Source organism: Thermobia domestica, chromosome 2 (genome assembly GCF_964235325.1).
Source record: "Thermobia domestica chromosome 2, izTheDome1.hap1.1, whole genome shotgun sequence".
NCBI lineage: Eukaryota > Metazoa > Arthropoda > Insecta > Zygentoma > Lepismatidae > Thermobia > Thermobia domestica.
In genome coordinates, this window is record NC_137455.1 from 29,144,065 (window position 1) to 29,165,426 (window position 21,362).

General features: G+C 36.0%; 1 protein-coding gene across 1 annotated transcript in view; it reads right to left on the reverse strand.

Annotated features, from left to right (window-relative positions):
- LOC145671304 (dipeptidase 1-like) overlaps positions 1–21,362 on the reverse strand; it is a 418,780-nt gene that overhangs the window by 185,854 nt on the left and 211,564 nt on the right. The window contains exon 5 of the mRNA XM_081740278.1: positions 14,836–14,968. Within this exon, the coding sequence (XP_081596404.1) occupies positions 14,836–14,968 (133 nt within the window). The remainder of the gene's footprint in view (positions 1–14,835; positions 14,969–21,362) is intronic.

A 21,362-nucleotide genomic window follows, 5' to 3' on the forward strand; every position in this document is an offset into this window, starting at 1 on the left:
AGTCAGGTATGTATATTTATCCCGGAGCCATTGTATACCATCTAAAATATATTCTTTAAAAATATTTGTTACTTTAAAACTTACACCTTGATTCTGATATTGAATATCACTCTCCCTGGGTACAGTTTTCACTGAAACGTACTGATCTTGCATAAGTATTACAATTTTTAGTCGTTAAATAATGCACGTATTTAATCTCTTCCTCCTTCGTCGAAAGTTCTTCAATCCGTGGCAGATGTCACCTGTGTACCGTGTTGACTTTCCGAATATTTTTTTTATTTGTTTTCTTTATTGCTTCAATTGGAAGAGATATCTATGCAACCAGATATGCGAAATTGGAGCGCTATATCTTTCTGAATCGCGAACTATTGTGCTGCCAAATTGTCTTGATCTGTGGCAAAATTGCGAACTAAAGCTCACACCCATGTGTTGAGCCAATAAGGGTTCAGTTGTTGCTAAGCGAGAGAGCGGATGACGAATGAGAGTGGAATTCCTTCAGCCGATAGCAGCGCTTGGAATGGGAGACTAGGTGTCAAGTCGATGTGGTATATCTTTAGCTATTCTAGGCGGTTGGTCACGTCATTCAGACTGAAATAGCCGAAGTGGGAATTCAACTCTGGAAGAATGGAAAATGCTAACCGTTACAAAAGTTAAATGGGTAGTTTAACAAGTGAATATAGTATTGGAATTTGGATATAGATGGAAGTGAGTTTTGGAAGTAAAGTGGGTTGAATTGCTATTGTCGGTAAAGAGAATATATTTCATAGTGCTACAGCCAGTAAATATATATATATTCTTTATTAATAATTAGGATTCATTCAGATCATCGGAATGAAATTCAGCGGTCTATCATATTACGTTCACCTCAGTGTAAAGTAAGGCGAGTTTATTATTTGAATTAATAATAATGTCTCGAAGAAGTCAGATTTACGGCGAAAAGTTTAATATTAAAATAAGGGGCCTTATGCAGAGTCGGTCTGACGTGAGATTTGTGCCATACTAAAGAGTTCGACTAACATATGTTTTCTGAAGTATTCAGGCCTTTAGTATGACACTAATCATACTAAACGATCCTGCATGAGGCGGAAGGAAGTTATATGAAGCTATTGAAGCATATAAAGACATTAATAGTTGTTTGTGGATTATACCAGTTTCTTGTTTGAAAGGACCATTATACAATCCTGGTTGAATGTTTGTATTGAGAGACTTTTCGTGTATCATTTGGTTTATATTTGAGAACGTTTTTAAAGTTTATTCGAAAAGAAAACTTAATCACCCTGTTATTTCCAAAGATCTACTTTTGCTTAAATTAATACTTGTCCTGTATTGGTGGAACAACTTTCCATGACGAGGAGTCTTCTTGATATTATTATTATTATTATTATTATTACAAAGGTACGTGTATACAATTTTGCGCCTTTTTTTTTGGGGGGGGGGAATGTGTCCTAGTCTATATTGAAATAGTTAGTGCCCCGCGAACGAGCCTCTCTTTCATAACGAGAGCACGTTACACCTTGGACCGGGGCGCTGGACAACCCCAGTTTTATGACCGACAAAATCAATTGGAGTAATTATTTATATATTTTTAAAAGTTAATTGTAAGCGTTGCCTTTTATTCTTTATTGAAACATTTTTGAAACGTTAGTTTCGGTTCCAGTTTTATTTCTGTTACGCAATATACAAAACAATATTTGAGGTCCACAATATCAATGTCCAAGCTAGTAATAGTATCCATCGGGAGAGAGTTTTTTTTTTTTTTTAAAAAAAGTTGGAAACTTCTGTAGAACCATAAGAAATGATATACCTATCACAGTCTTGGTTCTGGTTGCTTCTCCAGCTTCTACATTCTGCAGGGTGTTAAATATACAATGCAACCCGGAGTTTGGGATAGTGGAACTTTTGAACCTTAAGCGATACACAAATAATGATTATACTAAAATGAAGCTTTGTTCATGCATATATTTTTAAACTAGGAAGCTATAATTGAAGTACAGTAGGAACCACACAGTATTGCCAGATGTAGCCGAAGTTGTAAAGCATTTTTTCTTTCTTTTTTCTTTTTTTTTGCAAAACATGTAAATTGACTCATAACTCATGCGTATGGATGTTCTGTCGTTAATTTTCAGTTTGTTTAGTTGGAGTAGCTTGTAAACTATGGAGTAAAAGAAGCAAAAAGATTTTTTCATTTCCACCGATAACTAATCGGATGAGGACTCTGTAAGGAGGAACTAGGGAAATCGAAGTTTTCATAAATTAACACTCTGAATTGGCAACATTGCTGATGTTTCAGTGCATCAAAAGGTGTGTTAAGGATCTGTCTACATTATGCAATTCCTGAAAATAACGAAAAAGAAACGTTGAAATTATCATGATAAAACCTTTATTTACATGCTCCCGGCAACACTGCTACTATCACGAAACAAGTTATCAGTTCTACAACGATGCTGGAAATGCCCTGTGTTTTGATTCAAGGAAATGAATAGCAGTGTTGCCGGGTACATGCAAGTAAAAGTTTCATCATGATAATTTCAAAGTTATTACTTATGCATGATAAATCTGCTCACGAGTTTAATGACATACTCAAGAAGTTGAAAGATGTGTCAAACTTGTCACAGAGTCTGCAGGAAAAGTGTAGGGACAAGAAAACAGTAATGGCTACATTAGAATAAATTTGCTCTTAAGACTCACAATGCCAAAATTTGATTAAAAATCTGAGTTTAGGACAACGTTGGAACAGTAATTCTATATTTTGTTCCTTTCCCGTGGTTCTTAATAAATATTATTTGAGCCACAATATATACGAGGGCAAGTCAAGAAAGACTTGGACTGATTTTTTTCCCGGCAGTTCTGTTAACGCTGGAGCTTCATAGTTTGGCATACAAGTAGGGTGGGTCTTGCTGTGCATATATATAAAATGTTGTTAAGGAATCATTGCATGTTTGGTAACCACGACTTTTTATTGCAGGTGATGTTCTGCGCCGCCTCTAGAAGTCGCCTGTAGAAGAAATGGAGTCATTACGAGATGAACAATTTGCAGCTATACGGTTCTGCTATCGCCTGGGGAAAAGTGCAACAGAAACTCTAGGAATGTTGAGAGCAGCCTACAAAGATGACGCTCTGCCACGAAGTACCGTGTTCTGGTGGTTCAAAGAGTTTAAAGAGGGCCGAATGACAATTACGAAAGCTGGTGGACCAGGTGTATCAGCGTCAGCTGTTACTGAGGTGAACATTAACACGGCAGCAGTCATTGTTAGAGAAAATCGCCGCATCAGTATCGACGATCTGGCAGCCGCACTATGCATATCTCATGGCAGTGCCTTCAAAATTTTGCATGACCACCTCCACTTGAGCCGAGTGTGTGCGCGATGGATTCCGCGACTCCTGACACCAGAGCAGAAGGCCGTTCGAGTGGAGACTTGCAGGGAGCTGTTGCAAAGGTTTGAGGATGGTGGAGACGCCTACCGCACCGTGCGACTTTTTTCTATTCCCTGCCCTAAAATCCAGACTGCGTGGACGCCGCTTCTCCGATAATTCCGAGGTTCTGAAGGCATCGGAGGCGGTTTTGAAGGACCTCTCAAAGAATGGCCTGCGACACGTGTTTGAGGACTGGAAGACTCGAATGAAAAAGTGCATTCAAATGGGCGGGGACTACTTTGAAAAGGATCATGTGCCTGTTGCTGAGTAATAATAAATTGCCTAGAAAAAAAATCAGTCCAAGTCTTTCTTGACTAGCCCTCGTATAAAATAACATTAAAACGTAAATATTATTTATTTTTACCTTCGTTTAGTGTCCAGGATACAAACTTATAATTCCTTTAACATCAATAGTTCTGAGAACTTCCTAATCTTCAATCTATCATCCATCTATTTATTTATTCAATACCGTAACTAAGGAGCAATAATACTCATTACAATTTCCTTTTCTTCCTTTACAAAATCTGCTCCGTTATTGCACCTCTGATCTTATTCCTAAGACCAGTACAGATAGATAATAGTACAACATAATAATGAAATATACAACATACGACAACATACAACATACCGTTGTATATGGCGTCACGAACATGGATTTCATTTATTGATTAACAATAAATGAAAAGAATCCTGGACCGTAAGAGAATACACATTTTGAACGACCTTGTATATATCTAAGATTACATTTTACATCAATATCACATATATTAATCTCATACTGATAACAAGGTGCATCAACAGAAAAATGACAATAATAGAACGATCCTCAATTATTTTTACATTCATTTGGATATATTTACTATAATGTATATAGTTTACTTTACGGAATTGAGTAGTCCATTTTATCATTAGGATGTAAATATGGAGTAAACATAATACACGAATATACACATAAAACACATAAAGTGATTAGGGAGTAATTGTAGTGTTATGAACGCAATAAAACAATATAGTATATTAACATTGAAAGAAATAATTGCCATATTAGATAAATAGTTGAAGATAAAATGACGTAGAAAAATACAATAACTAAGTTATATTACTATGAAATACGGCGTTTATCTCAATTGAGATTTAGTTCCCTCTTTTGAACATTATTTATATTAACTTTACTTATAATCTCAGGAGGAACTATAATTTTGACTAAGTCCATCCATCTCTTTTTAGTACTTTCGGTAGGCTGCCATAAGTTTATTTCATCGACATTTCGTAATATTTCACAATTGCATATGTTTTTAACGTACATTTTAATAATAAATTGAATGAAGAACACATTAACCATAGACGTAAGCAAAGATCAATCTAATGCAAATCCGTCGGACGCCTTTTTAATGGTTCAAGTTATACGTTCAAAAGGCGCATTGTATAGCACACATTGTATAGCGCAATCTATAGTACTTCTTTGTTTTTCACAGGATGTTACCATATTTTGATACCTATTTACAAAACTCCTGCCATTTGCAAACCGATTTTGTGAAAATCGGCGATGATTATTGTTCCTACTGAAATTTCTTTTGCTGTTTCTAAAATTCCTAGTTCCATTTCTGTGATTAGATTGCGTTCGATTACTGGTATCATTATAGCCATTCGTTCTATCATTAAAACTAGACACATTAAAATTATTTCCAGGATGTACATTTATATTACGAACTGAAGCATATTGAGTCTGATTACGTCCAGAATTACCTTGACCTCTATTGGGATTTTTATTGTTCTTCTGCATTAAATATTGGCTTTCAAAGCTCTGCACTAGCATGACCATATGACTAAAATTGACGCATTGTGCAGACATCAGCATTTGTTGCAATCGGAGCGGCAATAGGATGCGAATAGAAGCAATTATACGCGATTCGGGATGATTAGGATTTAAGCTTTTAATTCATTATACGTCGATACTACAAATTCAGTGACACTCTTGTGGCTTCGCGAATCGAAAACCTTGGTACGTAATAAAGCATCTCTGTTGGCAAGCATAAAGTCATTTTCATAATTAGATAATAAAGCAGCCTTAAAATCCGAATAAGCATGAAGATTTTCTCTGATTGCTTTGAACCACGTTAAACATGGTGGCTGTAGGATGTGAGGAAGGATTTTCAAGAATTTTGACTCCTTTATTCCTATTAATTCACATTCGTCCTCAAACTTTTCGATAAATACCCGTGCAGGAATATCATCGGGCCCACCGCTAAATTGTGTCAATGATTTTACCTCGCTAAATCGCAAAGATCTGTCATTATTATTGGATTTTAAATATTTATATTTACTGTAATATTTTGGATGTACAAGATGAATGTTTCTTTCTTCTTCCATCTTCGGTACTTCCTTCGCTATATCCCGACGACTCATTGTTCTCAAAAACTCGATGAGGTGTTACTGAATCTGGTTCCTTAAAAAGAGGCTGATTTCTATATCCGCCGTCGTGAGGGATTACTGTTTCTGAAGCCTGGTTTCTATGTTCACCGTGGAACTGATGTCTATGTCGACCGTCGTGCTCTCCCTTAGTAGAATTGTACCACTCTTGAAAACAATTCATATCCTCTCGCAGTTCTCGGATGTGAAAAGTGTGTTCATTAATCACTGATTCAATTACTTTAACCACATCCTGTCACATTTCCGTATAATTTTGGGATTCTCGTTCCATCTTTTGATCATACTGTTTGAATCTCGTAGAAATTTGCTCCTCCACTTGACCTTCTATTTTGCATTGCAATTGGTCCATTTTATCTTCAAGTCGTTCCTCAATTTTGAGTTGTAGTTGCTTTATTGAGTCATCAAATTGTTGATGAGTTACCTGCCGGAATTCTTCAAACTGCTGTTGAGTTACCATTTTCTTCTGGAACTCCTCAAATTGTTGTTGAGTTACCATTTTCTGCTGGAACTCCTCTAACTGCTGATGAGTTACCTGCTGAAATTCGTCAAAATGTTGTTGAGTTACCATTTTCTGCTGGAACTCCTCAAACTGCTGGTGAGTTACTATTTTCTGCTGGAATTCCTCAAACTGCTGGTGAGTTACCATTTTCTGCTGGAATTCTTCAAATTGCTGATGAGTTACCTGCTGGAATTCCTTAAAATGTTGATGAGTTACCATTTTTGCTGGAGTTGATTCATTTAACAAGATATCTGCTTCAAGAGATCTGTCATGCTTTCAGGAGCAGGAATCTCCATTTGTATAAGTCTTTCTTGGACACCTTCTCTTTCCGACATATATACCTCTATATATTTGTTTACCACTTCTTAGAACGGTGTAATACTCCTGCTCTGGCAAGCATCCGATGTCTTACTTGTGTGGTGCAGACGCGCGTCAATCCGTATGGTGTTTTCTGGATCCATCATATTTGCAACCCAATCACAAGTATTTAACCTTCAGCTGCCGATATCGCAGGTATGCGCAACTGTCAAAATTGAAGATGTAGTGTCGTCCTTCGGGCTTAGTCTCCATCCGCGAAGAAGTGAGCATCTGTGGCCCAGTGGATACGCCACCCCATTTTCCTAAAATGGGGAAAATTCTTGGTTCGCGGTAATGACGTGAGTACATGGAAGCAAAAATACAAATCACAACGCGAGGTGAGACTTATGTGTAATCCTCACGTATTTTCATAATTTAAAAAAAAATACAGATCTAAATAATTAATAAATACAGAAAACCTTTAATCATGACTTTCTAGGAATATACAAATGAAAGTTCGAGTATACAATTCTTCAATTTACATTTTGTATTCTGATTGGTATCGAAACCCGAGAATACCACAAATCATACATAACATAATACTTGTCATAACATCGTAATATTGAAGACCATTTGTTAACAGGTAAGTATTGTATTTAATTCAGAGTACGATTTTGGAAATGTTAGGCGTAAGATAAATAGTAAAACTTCATACATAGATATACTTGTGTTTACATATTTTAGCTGATATTCTATATTTTATTCTTGTTCTAGTCTAAATAGTTATTTTTAGAGTTTTTGGATATCTTCGTTATAGATGATTATGATGATGCCCTGTTGTCGGTAAGTACCACATTTATTTCTTCTTTTTACATTAGATATTATTATTATTATCAAACTTATTTTATATTTTTTTATTACTATTTAAATTATTTTATATCATTTAAACTTCCGTAGTTATACATTCGCTTCATTTCCGTTCCATGTTTCTTCGTAGCAATGCTTATATTTCCTATGTTTACATTATTTTGCTTTAGTGCATCATATAATTGTCTAATATTTATTTTTTTCTTCATTTTAATCATTAGCAATGGCAGCAGTACCGGTTATACAGAAGACATCTTCAATATGTAGACACCAGGTTGATCAAATAACAGATAACATCCTACATCTCTCAGATGGATGATTGAACAGAATATAAAATGTAAAACACATATCTATGATGTATATTATGTTAAAATATAGTAGATGCATATTTTGTCTTGTATTTGAAGAATTTTGAAGTACGTATTCTACAGCTAAAACGGCCTGAATATTATAAATTGATTGTTTAAGAGGATACATGAAATTTGGATAAGGTTTGTCAAGATATTTATTATGTTCAGAAATTCATAATGTTGGTTATTCCTGGTGGCAAAATAATATGGGAGAGAGAGATAGATCTCTCCCAACCTAAAACTTTTAGAGCAGCATCATTTTCAACTTAATCTCCTGGTTTCGAAATTATTCTATAATCCTATGGTTACCTTGTAATATAAAATTTCTTCTTATTCTGCAAACGCTGGAATGTCTAATTTCACTCCAAAGCACGAATGTTACTTAATTAATTATTTTAAAATAGTATTTAATCGATTCGTAATCTTACCACTTATATTCGCCAATATTTAAAACACAAAAAGAATCGTTTGAAAAATCGCAAAATAGAATCTCATAGAAGTACATTTATCAATTCAATTTTTCTTCTTCGTTTTCTTTTTACTGAAAATATCTTCAGGTACAGATTACCGGACTTATTACCTACAATAAATTCAAACTAAAAGTATTAAACATTAAACAGATAAAATTGAACAAATAAATAATAATATAAGAAATACGTAATATGTAATGCATCCCGAACAGATAGAGAATAGGGGCGCATTACAACGGTAACATAAATATTGGGCTCAATTGTGTTCGTTGTTACTATACTTCGAAACGAAACGTAAATATTATTTATTTTTACCTTCGTTTAGTGTCCAGGATACAAACTTATAATTCCTTTAACATCAATAGTTCTGAGAACTTCCTAATCTCCAATCTATCATCCATCTATTTATTTATTCAATACCGTAACTAAGGAGCAATAATACTCATTACAATTTCCTTTTCTTCCTTTACAAAATCTGCTTCGTTATTGCACCTCTGATCTTATTCCTAAGACCAGTACAGACAGATAATAGTACAACATAATAATGAAATATACAACATACTGTTGTAACGTCCTTGAATAAGTCAACATAATTTTGTACTCTAATTGGTAGGAGAGTTTAGTTGGATGTGTGTGGAACTCGAATTGTAGCCACCTCCTCGTGATGAGTTCTGGGCCATTTCATAAAAAGAAAAACTTTGATAGATGGGCGAAGAGCTGCAAAATCATTATCAAAGTAAAATGTATAAAATCACTCACATTAACGACTTATTAACAAACATGCCCTCATATAAGTAAAATAAAGTACTTACGGTAGACGCTATAGAAATGAAAAAAGTAGTCTGTATATCCCTAGCGTAAACCAAATTTTTTTGTCATTTTTAAAAAAAATAGGCCGTTTGCGCGAACTGAAGATCCAAAGTATGATTATTTTTGTTATTGTCCCATTGATTAACACGCAAGTACGCAAATTTTGAGCCCTTTTAGAATTCGATACTCAAAAATTTGATTATTTCGCATAAAGGTAAATTTTGGTGTCTTCTGTCATTTTTCAAATTTAAGATCGTTTGCGTGAACCGAAGATCCAAAGTGTTTTTTTTCGTTATTTTTAATTAATTAGCATGCAAATACACGAGTATTGAGCCATATTAGAATTCGATACTCAAAAATCTGATTCTTTCGGGTAGAGGTAAATTTTGGTATTTTTGGGTAAATGTTTCAAACTTTAGGCCGTTTGCGCGAAGTGAAGATCCAAAGTGTGTTTCTTTTTTTATTTTTCCATTGATTAGCATGCAAATACTCAACTTTTGAGTCCTATTTTAATTCGATACTCGAAAATTTGATTTTTTCGTCCCACCCTACTATGGACCTTTAAAGTTCATTTTTTCATGTTTTCGGCAGACTATAACTCCGAAAGGAAGCATTTGAGCACCCAGGTTGGTCTATACTTTTTGTCTTATGTCGGTGGCAGGAATCACCTCCAAAACGTTGTCGATGTTGTTTTGAAACATCCTATATATATAATATATCCCCGTCAGTATAGCGTAGCCAGTAACGCTATCGCCTTTGGTGCGAGTGGTCCAGAGTTCGACTCTCGATGGCTCGAAAATATGTAACATCTATGTCAGGAGCCAACCTAGTAGGGTTTTTAATATGTTTTCCCTCGTTCACAGCCAAATATCGGGATGTTATATAACATAATAGTCCCAGGCCATTCCTTTCTACCTCTCGATTTCATCGGGCAGTGTGATCTCTCATATGTGTGACTGGCTAACATGTACATAGATGCCGAAAGCCCATTAATCTAACTTCTAATCCCAATCCCTAAGAATATACCATATATATATATATATATATATATATATATATATATATATATATATATATATATATAGTATGGCGCTAAATTCGTTGTACAAAAACACAGGAGTGATTCCTGAGAATAAAAAAAATAAAAAAAGTTCCAATAAACATAGGGCGAAAACCCCATCGTTTACCTGTTATAGGCTGCCTAAATCATGAAAAAAAAAAAAAAAAAAAAAAAAAAGAATTTTAAAGGTTCATAGCTCCAAAACTATGGGACCTACCTTGGTCGGGTCCAGACTTCACTTAGGAACTAGTATGTGCTCTATCTAAAAATGCGTGTTTGAGAATCCTGAGGTGCTTCCACAACAATTTTTATAGAGGAAGTTTGACTATGGGCCTATGATATAAAGTACTCTCCTAGCGCGAGTACCTTAGGATTCTAAAACATGCATTTTTGGATAGAGAACGTATTAGTTCCTAAGTGAAATCTTGACCCGACTACAGTAGATTCCATAGTTTTGGAGCTATGGGCCTTTCGAATTCATTTTTTCATGTTTTCGGCAGCCTATAACATGTAAACGATGGGGTTTTCGCCCTTTGTTTATTGAAACTTTTTAGTTTACCAATACTTTCTTGACGGTTTTTCTTTGTTGCTTTAAGTACCGGGCCGGAGCCCTTGCCTTACATTTGTTTTGTTGATTGTCGTGTGGTTTTGCGTGCGTATTTGTTCTGAGAGGACGCAACTGTCGCGCTCCTCTTTTGCTGTTCCTATGTCATGTTATTTGTTGTATGCTTTAGGGTTGCGGCATCTTGTAGATTTGTCTTCTTGGATTTGCCGTTCCTATGGTGGCTATATGTTGGTGTGGCGAGGCTCTGATTGTCCTCCAGAAGTTGGCTGTTCGGTGGACTCGGTAGTCATGTAGAAATGGGAGTTCCAGATCTTCATGTAATTGTTCCAGGCTAGTGTCTCTCGAGTGTCCTGTGATGGCCCTGGCTACTCTGTTCTGGATGACTTGTAATTGTCTGAGATGCGTGTTTGCTGCGTGTTGCCATGCAGGGTGGGCATACATCATGACGGGATTTTTAGTTTGTTTTACTCTCAGGAATCACCCCTCTGCTTTATTAAATCGATCAGAAATTATTAAGTGTAGTATTACTTGATTTGCTTATTCAATTGTTTTAATAAGATCCGCTAGTGGTTGAGCAAAACTATTTTTTTTTTTTTTTTAATTTTGCAATAGGTAACTAGAGCATTTATTTGTCTTGAATAACTTTGTTAAGAGGTTAGTCCATTAGAATGTTTACAGATGCTATCTTACAGTTACAAACGATGAATATTCGAACGAAGGCAAAGTTTTGAATTCTGTTTTATCTCATAGACCAATAGACCGATAATCTCCGTTGAGTTTGATAATGGGATCAATTAGTTAACATTTTCACGGGTAACTGCGACCTTAACCATCGCTAAGCACATTCCATTTTCTCTTATTGAAACAAAGGAGTATAATTGTAGAATACTAAAAATTACACACGGTGGCGCTAGATACCAGCACTCATCTTCAAGTGGTTGACATCTACCAGATAAAATCGGAACTTCCTATGATCGTATTTATTTTCTTTAGCACAATTTAATTAAATTGAACGTCACTTCCTAGCACTTCGCTAAATGGGACAAGATACACTGTTTAAATTGGGATCGGATCAACTATTCGTTTGTATTTTACGCAAGCTGAAGGCAACATCCCCATGAAATCGAATTCATGACCATCGTATAGTGTAAAGACACGTCATTATCACTTACATACGAAGGACAACAAACGAAATAATATGAATTACTTGATTTAACATCTCATGTTAAGTGATGATTTCAGTAGTGAATACATGAAGGCGAAAGTAGTGCTGCAAAAACATTGTTAAACTGTGTTGAAGATGTTCGGGTGGCTGATTGGATAATTTCAAGATTAGAGTCCAGTTTAGCACCGAGCAGAGATGATAACCCGCTTAAAAAAAACAAAAACAAAAAATCTTTTGCATACCTGAAGCTTCCCTCGCTTCTCTGAATAATCACCACCTTCATTTAACATTTGTCGTCTGTTCAGGATCTTCGGAATTCCAACGCTATATTCTTCATTAAGCCAGGTGATCATTGCTTTCTCCAACAGTTCAGAACTTCCAATACGTTTACCACCGAGAAACTATTCTAGCTTAGGGAAAAAGTAGAAATCACCAGGAGCAAGGTTCGGACTATAGGGTGGATGACCAAACATTCACCATCCGAATTGTTCCACCAATTTTTGAATTGCAGGAGCAGTGTGAGGTCCAGCATTGTCGTGACGAAGCGCAATTCTTCCAGAAAGCTTCCTTGTATCCTATTTTAAATGGCTAGGCGTACTTATCTTAGAGTCGGACAGTAACGATTTACATTGTTTGTACTGCCTTTGTTTGAATACAATGATCATCTGACGGCGGAAGAAGAGTATAACATGAGAATCCTGAAACTCTTGAACAGACACGACAAATGTTAAATGAATTGAGTTGAGTTGAGTTGATTTTAGTTTAGCGTCCCTTTCAGCAGCGAGGCTATATGAGACGTGGACCTACTGATTAACGTGGAATCCGAACCACATGAGAAATGTTAAATGAAGGTGGTGATTATTTAGAGAAGTGAGGAAAACTTCAGGTATGTAATAGAATTTTTTTTTTCAATAAATATTGCTTTTTTTATTTTGTATAACTAAACGGTCTTTATTTTCTGGATGACACTCCTAGTTTTATTTTACATGCCCCACATTAAAATGTAACTTGTCTGGAGGGCAGTTGGGGTGTCAGGCATAGCCATTGTGGGAGCCCTCGTAATGCCCTCTGATGTTGTGATTGGTACCGTAGCTATATTAGTCGTGAACCTATACCTTTACGTGAGGTCCGAACCATGCTCCGAGAAAAAATTTCCCCCTGAGCCTCTCCCATAAATCATTAGTGTTCCACGTTTATGCATCTCGTCTAAAGGACATGGATGATTACTGCAAATGAATGAATATGACATTATTGGTGGAATGAGAATGTGGCAGCAAGCGCGAGAATCTTAGGAAAACGCACAGACACTGTTTTGTTTACCTGAAACTCATACGGCTTGGGATCGAACCAGTTACCCTTCGCACCAAAAGTGACCGCTCCAATATTGAGGAGAATGATAACAAAACACATCCATACATAAGTGAACGTCCTTCTTTCTAATTAATTAGAGCAGGGGTTCTCAACCTTTTCCACAGCATATTCATTATTGATACCATTATAAGCAGTATGCCTCATCAAAAGCTGCTCAGATACTACCACTGGTTGAGAAACTTAAGTTTTAAATTTAATTAAAACTTATGTTAATTCAAAAGAGAAAATTGTGAGGACATCCAGTAGTAATACCTGGAGAATAAAATGAAGGAGTGAATGCCAAAAGTGTGCAGAAGTAAGACAATCATTGTCGAACACTCCTCAAAAGTTCAGTAGATGTCTTTCTCAAGTATTAGTGATAGAAGTATTAGTAGAGTCTTAAAGAAACTTAAGCTGAGAACTTAGATACTTCGTGTAGTACAAAGTTAGCATGATGGAGATGAAGACAGACGGTTACAGTTTTGAACAATTTTTCATGAACAAAATAAATGAAGATGACATTTTTGTTGTCAGATGTAGCAACCTTCATGTTGAACAGACATATCAATAGCCATAATTGTGTATACTGAAGCGATGCTAACTCAGATGTTATTTTGAAGAAAAGTATTAACTTACCAGGAGTTACAGTTTGGACTACCATTTATTCAATGGAAATAATAGGGCCGATATCTTTTGATGGGACTGTTAATCAAGATAATTATTTACATGTGCTACAATTAAATTCTGGCCCTGAATAAAAATCAGAATGATATTTACTTTCAACAAATGGTGCATCGCCCCACTATGCGTTAAACGTTTGGGAATGGTTAAACGTTTATTTTGAGGGCATGTGCACAGGACGATATGGAGCAATTCAGTGGTCATCAATGTCAACAGACTTAATACCACGTGACTTTTTCTTGTGGGATGTATTGAAATATCTCGTTTACAGCCTGAAACCAAAAACAATTCCTGAGTTAAAACAAGCAATTTCCGATCATTTTTTTTAAAATAACGTGGTAATGTGCTAAAAGGTTTGTAGAAAAGTTGCTGGCGGGTTTTAACGTATTGAACAAGAAGGTGGAAATTTTGAAACTATTAATTGATCTCAATGAGTGGCGTTGTTTTGTTGTTTTCGTGGAGCAATACTTAGCTTCTCAGAAACTACTGCACTTTATTTTATTCAAACATTTAACTAGTGTAATAAATTTGAGCAATTAAAAAAAGGACGTTGCGTATGCCTCATCCTCTATTAAGAAAAAAAATAGTGTATTGTTTTAAAACTTTTCCTGCGATAATGTAAAATAACATTACATAAGGGTTTCGGCAGTTTATTTCGGTATCTATCACTGGCCATAGACACGGCATAACCGTCTGCGGCCCGCCCATCCACGGATGGGAATGAAAGACATGTTAAAAAAAAATATTTCGGTAATATGTTAATCGTCTTCATAGGAATACCTACATATTTATTCAGAGGAGAATAATTAAAAAAAAATCCACATCTTCCTTACTACACATAAACAAATAAACAAACATGGAATGAACATGTACTTACCGTCCGCTGTCGTTACTAATTTCATATCTTGTGGGTATTTATCTACAAGTCTTCTAATAACATCAATTTGTTCTAATGTTAGTTGAACTGAATCCAGGTACTGTGAACTACACGGAACATACGCCGACCAAAACTGAAATAAAGCATAAGTACGAAATGCAGATTTTGGATTATTTAGATTTAAGTAAATATACATTAATAAAGCTTAGGTAGACTAAACATTTAATTCATATATGAGGTATGTACAAAGCAAACCAACCTTTGAAATAGCGTGACAACCGATGGTAGGTGCTTTAACTGACACTAGGAGTGCTTTGCGGGTAATGTGCGCACCTAGCGGCAAGTTTAGACAATATACTATAACTTGTCTTTATTTATTATGACGGTTAGTTGTCGAGCTATCGCCGTTGAAATGAGCACATACGCAAGCTGGCAATGACAAAGCATCAATGAAACAGCTTGCAGAACAACGTGTGTGTGTGTGTCAAAGTTTGCTATAAACTTGGTAAAAAATGTTAACCAAGCATACGGGGAGAACTGCATACGTCGAATGCAGTGGTTTGAGTGGTTTAAGCGTTTTTAAAAAAGACGGAATATCGCTCGGTGAGGATCCCATGCTTAGACGACTTTCCACATCAACAGATGACGACCATGTCGAGAAAGTTCCTGATGTGGTTAGTGAAAATCATCGTCTAACTGTTCGAGTTGCAAACGAAGTCATGCCACCAAATTTTGACTAAAAAAAAAAAAAAACTTAAGATGCATCGTGTCAATGCGAAATTCGTGATCCGTTTGTTTACTAACGATCAGAAATAGAACGGTGTTGAAATTCACTGTAAATGGCATTGAACACTTCCTTAATTGAGACTTTTGTTGTTTCGCAAACTTGAAACTACTATGAAGGGACGTTGTGTCCAAAACATAGAAGAAATTAAGGACAATGCGACAAGAGACTTACGTGCCATCCCAGAAAGTACATATTCCAATAACGGAAGAAACATAGGGAACGAAGTATTACCAGTAGAGGGCACTACTTTCTGGCGGGACAGCGCTTAAAATGTTGTAAAATGAGCAATACAGGTTATATAGCGATGCAATTTCTTTTCGAACACACCTCGAATACTATAACAAGTTTTGTTTTGCATTGCGAAATAACGGTATATGCTAATTGGATACTGAAGCCAGAGGTAGTAGATGTATAACTTTTAGTTGCAAAGATGAAGTCAAAGATAAAAGTTATCCTTGGAACGCTGAAGCCATATGGATTTTTCTTGTTTTGTTTCTTTGTTTTTTTACCGTTTCAGCTCTATGAAAACTAATATTGATACTAGAATTGGTAGTACAACAGTTTCAGTTGGTGAATGAAGTCGAAGGTCTAACATATTTTTGCCGACTCAATCCATACCAAGACTGGAAAGTGCTCATACTAGTTCCTGTGCAATTCCTTAAACCGCTTGGGATAGGCCCTATAGTTTCGAAGCCAGGACGTTTTGAAAAGAGATTTTTCGAATATTCGGCGGTTCATAACTCTGAAAGGAGATGTGTTTCGACCCATATTTATTAGAACTTTTTTTCTTCATTTCATATAAGGAATCACCTCCCAAAGTGTTTCGGTGTTGTTACCTTTTCCACCCTGTATATATGGTGACTAACCTTAAAACTGGAATAATTGGTACCACTTCCGGTTTGAGTAGAGGGTTAAGGAAGAAAATTTAACCCATTCGTACGACGCTGAAGGGATCAGAAAACCTTCCCGTCCATGTCTTAATATTTTTCTTCTGGTACCTGTCCACAGATGGCTGGATAGGCAGACAGGCATAATCGTTTGTTAAGTCCAGTGTTGCCAATTTAGCGACTTTGTCGCTAGAACTAACGACTTTTGGAAGTGTCTAACGACAAAAATTTTTATTTAGCGCCTAGCGACAAATCTAGCGACATTTAGGAATGCAAATATTTTGATCTATATTTACATTAAAGTTTCCAAAATTTTGCAGTTTGTGATACTAAGAATTATTTTTACACACTCGGTTGCACTACTGCTATGAGCGATTTACTTCCTTGGATTCATCGCTGCTATGAGGATTATGCCCTTCTTCACTGCCGGTTCGGAAACCCGGGAAATTCCCGTATCTAACTAGTTGCGTAATAGCTGGCAACCTCTTGCATTGTACTGTACGTACAGTGACAGTGACGCTGGACAACATTGCGCTTTTCTGGTTCAGTGTAGTACGTGTGATTTACATATTAATTTAACTGCGGTTGTTCTTAATATAAATTATACAGAAATTTCGTGGGGTGAGTTCGGTGAAGTGTTCCAATATGAAAGCAATATGAACCCTCCTCCCCCCAAGAAAAGATAATTGTACAGTCAACATTATAAGAGGGAATGGGAAAAAGTGATCCAAACTTTTAAGTATTTGCAAACTTTTAATGCTATATTTATTAATTTTGTATTCTTCAAAGCGCATAGTGCAGTGGTTTTGTCGAGATGGCCATTAAAAAAAAAATACTCGAGTCTTCCATTGTACATGGAAAATATTTATATTATTTTAATTCCTTTGTAAAATTATATAGCGACATTTTTAGCGACTTGGCAGGAGGCGTTTAGCGACTTCTAGCGACTTTAGAGTACTAAACTAGCGACATTTCACACTCGCGAGTTGGCAACAGTGGTTAAGTCTTCCCATATCTACTGCATAAGATGTTAGGAAAGTCTTAAATTCATTTCTACATTACAAGTAGGATATATACATAAATATGTCTATAACATACTTGGTAAGTTTAGCAAACTGAGTAGAACTAACTTCGTCGTGTTATTTCTTGTGCTGTCAGTACAGTGAAGTACAGTTATAACATGTTTAGTAAGAGCGCGGGTAAGGGAAAAATGAAATCTATCTGGTTTACGTCCCACGTATATGCTGGTTATGCTAAAGGGGACGATGATGAGAAATGAATGCAGTGGTGGCATGCATAGAGTGGGAGGAAACGCGCGAACTCCGATAAAACTCACACACACAGTTTCTGTCCACCACAAAGTTCACTTGACGCGAGCTAGCATTGAACCAGGGACTCCACAACCAGAGGTGATCGCTCTACCAGTGAGTAATCACAGCCACCCGCACGAAAAGGAATCTCTCATCTTTTATTGCTATTATTCTCATATATGAGCATTCAGCAACTTACAATTATAGCTACTTATTATTAAGAACGCTATTAGTATTGAATTTTCGGAAGATATGCAAACGATTTTTCAAGCATCTTTTTCAAGATTTTCTTTATATTTAACTATTGATTGCTAATGAGATTTGTAATACTTAATACTGCTAAAATATTTAGTTATTTTGGAAATGAAATATTTGCAGTATCTATTAATTCCGAAACTATTTATTCGTCTATAAAACTATCTCAATTATACACACTTACAATAGAAGGATTGTACATTTATTAATCTATGAAATCCCCTCTATATTCTGTCGATTTTATTCCTAGGCTGGACGTTGTTCACTCGATCGCTAACAGACGGCGTTGAAGTAGGCTGAGGCACACAATTGGGCTGTTATGCCAAACGTTTCATTATTATTATTATTCTGTTGATTTTAAATACATTTATTGCCTGTAAGATCGATTAAAACCAGCAGTTATTAACACATTGCGGACGAATTGTTTTTGCCAGTAAACAGAGGTTTCTGATGTTTCGCAAAGTTCGTAAAAAAGACTTGCTATAAAATCGTAAAGCAAAGGGAAATGGTGCCTATTGCACATCTTCTGGACGTTAGTTCCACGAGGTGCACAGCCCGCTACGCGTTCAGAAGTGTTAAATGGAGTGTTTACTATATTATATATTTTTCTTGCTTATAATTCATCGTCAAACTCTATCAGTACTAAAATAATTGGAAACATTTATCACATATGTACTTTTTTTTTAAATGGAAATAACTACGTCAAAGTGGTAGACGGAAATTGAACTCAGAGATTTTAGTCTTCAGAGGATGTCTTGCGACCAACTACAATTTCATTTGTACGGTGCATGAATGACTCAGGAGTTTTCTCCGTTTAGCGCGTAAAATAGTACTGCGAGATGGGGTTTAAGTAGAACTCAAACAGTAAAACAATTAGATAATGAATTGATGATGGCTTTATACATCAGCAACCTCAAAGATAACTATGTAACAATATAACCGCATTCGCTGATTGTCATATTAGAAGTGGTCGTTCTCGTACTCCAGAATTGATGAAGTACATGTCATACCCGAACAATTATCAACAGAGGAAAACAAAACTCTGCGAGTGTCAGACTCTAAATTGCACAACAGGACTAGACCACAAAATAACAGACATATTCTCCGCACGGCCATGACGGACTGTCCAGTGCTGTTCACAGTATTAGCTTCATGCTGAAGCAGGGTAACAAATGTGGATTTATCGCCGTTAACGAGTGGTGTCTGCTGAACCCTTGAGTGACGTCAGGAATGCCGTTGTTAGGTTTCCATTAAGCTGGAACTACAAACACCTGAGGATGAGACAGCTGATGATCTCCATCGCTGTCTGCTCAGTTGCAGACAGTTTATGCTTTGGGCTGCAAACCGTCTTCCAGTAATTGCCACATACACTTTCGACGCTATCATGGTAAAAGTAAACACCGAGTGTGCATTGTAAGGTGTCATAGCGGCCCAGCTCTTATTCATTAAGGGAACTACACCACTGACCGATACAGCAAAGAAGTTCCAGAGGCCGATTAAAATCTTCCTTCAGACAACTCCCAATACATCTTTACAGTGCCCGGTCACACGTATTCTGCAAGATGCAAGCCTGAATCGAGAAACAAGAGGTAGTACTACTGCTTCCCAATTCTGCAGAGTTACCTTATGTTACTGCTATTGGCATATGACTCTATGAAATACGATTGATTGGACCCTAGTTTGTCATGGCCATCCGGAATTACTTGTGAGCTCCCAAACAGCATAATGGGAAATTTCTCAAGAAAATCTGCGTAGCTTGTTTAGTTCGATGCTATCACGTATAGAGTCTCTGATTATAATATATAGCAGCATCCCATTATAATGATTTATTAAGTTTGGATGTGTTGCACAGATATGAAATTACAGTAAATATATTTTTTATAGGACAATGTAATGAATCTGTAGTATGCAATTCATTCAATTAACCTGTGTTTTCCTCGGTGTTGCAAATCTCAAGAAAACAAGTATAATTTTCCCTAATAAGAATTTAAAACATTTAGCTATCACTCACGCTCATAAGGTAGTACAGAATCTCTATTCCTTAAACAAAACATTTTTTCTCACTAATAAATTAGCGTAAACATCTAGCTTTAAGCAAAGTCTTTTAGACATCGGGTTCAATGCCAAATTTATGAACGCTCTACATTGAGTTGAGTTGATTTGATTTTAGTTTAGCGTCCCTTTCAGCAGCGAGGCTATATGAGACGTGGAATTCTGTTCTTAGTCACCTGGATCCAGTTTCTAATTTATATTCTAATTTATGTGAGATCCATCTTAAAGTTGTCCTCACATCTAGTCTATGTCGTCCTAATGGTATTTTTCCAACTGGCTTTGCAGGTAAAATTTTGGAAGCTTTCCTACTTTCTTTCATTCTGGTATACGATCTGCCCACCTGAGCCTCTTAGACTTATTGACACCAGAGATGTTAAGCAAACCGTAAAAATTATGCAGCTCCTCGTTATGAAGTTTCCAGCACTTCCCATTCTAATACCTCTTGTATTCGAATATTTGTATCAGGATTTTACTGTCAAATGCCTTTAGCCTGCGATCTACCCCTAAAGTAAGCAACCATGGTTATCCATCTTATAGCACAAACGTCATGCTTATCGTTCGATATATTTAAAGCTTCAAATTCGAAAAAAAAAATTTTGGATTGAAAATAACACGAATTCCCTCCTTTCAGTCGACATTTAGTTTTAAAGTGTACATAGAGTTAGTCTATTGAAGTTAATTCTAGATATTTGAAAGTATTCTCTTTGTCGAAAATATTATTTGATATCTTAACATATCCATAATTTACAGTGTTAAGGACTCGGCTAGTTTCAATGTAATTCACTTTTTTTCTGCTTTTCTTTCTAAACCCATGTTACCGGTCGCGTTTGATTAAACCTTTGCATTTCCTTCTGTCCTGATATCGTCCCCTATCACATTTACACCATCAGCATAATCCATAACGTTATGAATGCTATTCATCTCTTGGCCCAGGTTGCTTTATTTGATTTTTCTTATAGAGCATTCCAGATCAAAATTAAGTAATAATAACGACAACACATCTCCATGTTTTGGACCATTCCCAACGAGAATGCTCGCGGACAAGTATTTTTCTACTCAGATTTTACTTTTAGATTCACTTAAACACATTTTATTTAAACTACCGTTTTCGGTAGACCAAATTCGTTAAGAATTTTGTATAATATTTCCGTTCTAACCGAGTCGTAGAAATCAATAAATGATTGGTCTACCGGTTTATTGTATTGTCATTTGTTTTCTAGTATTTAATAAACGGTA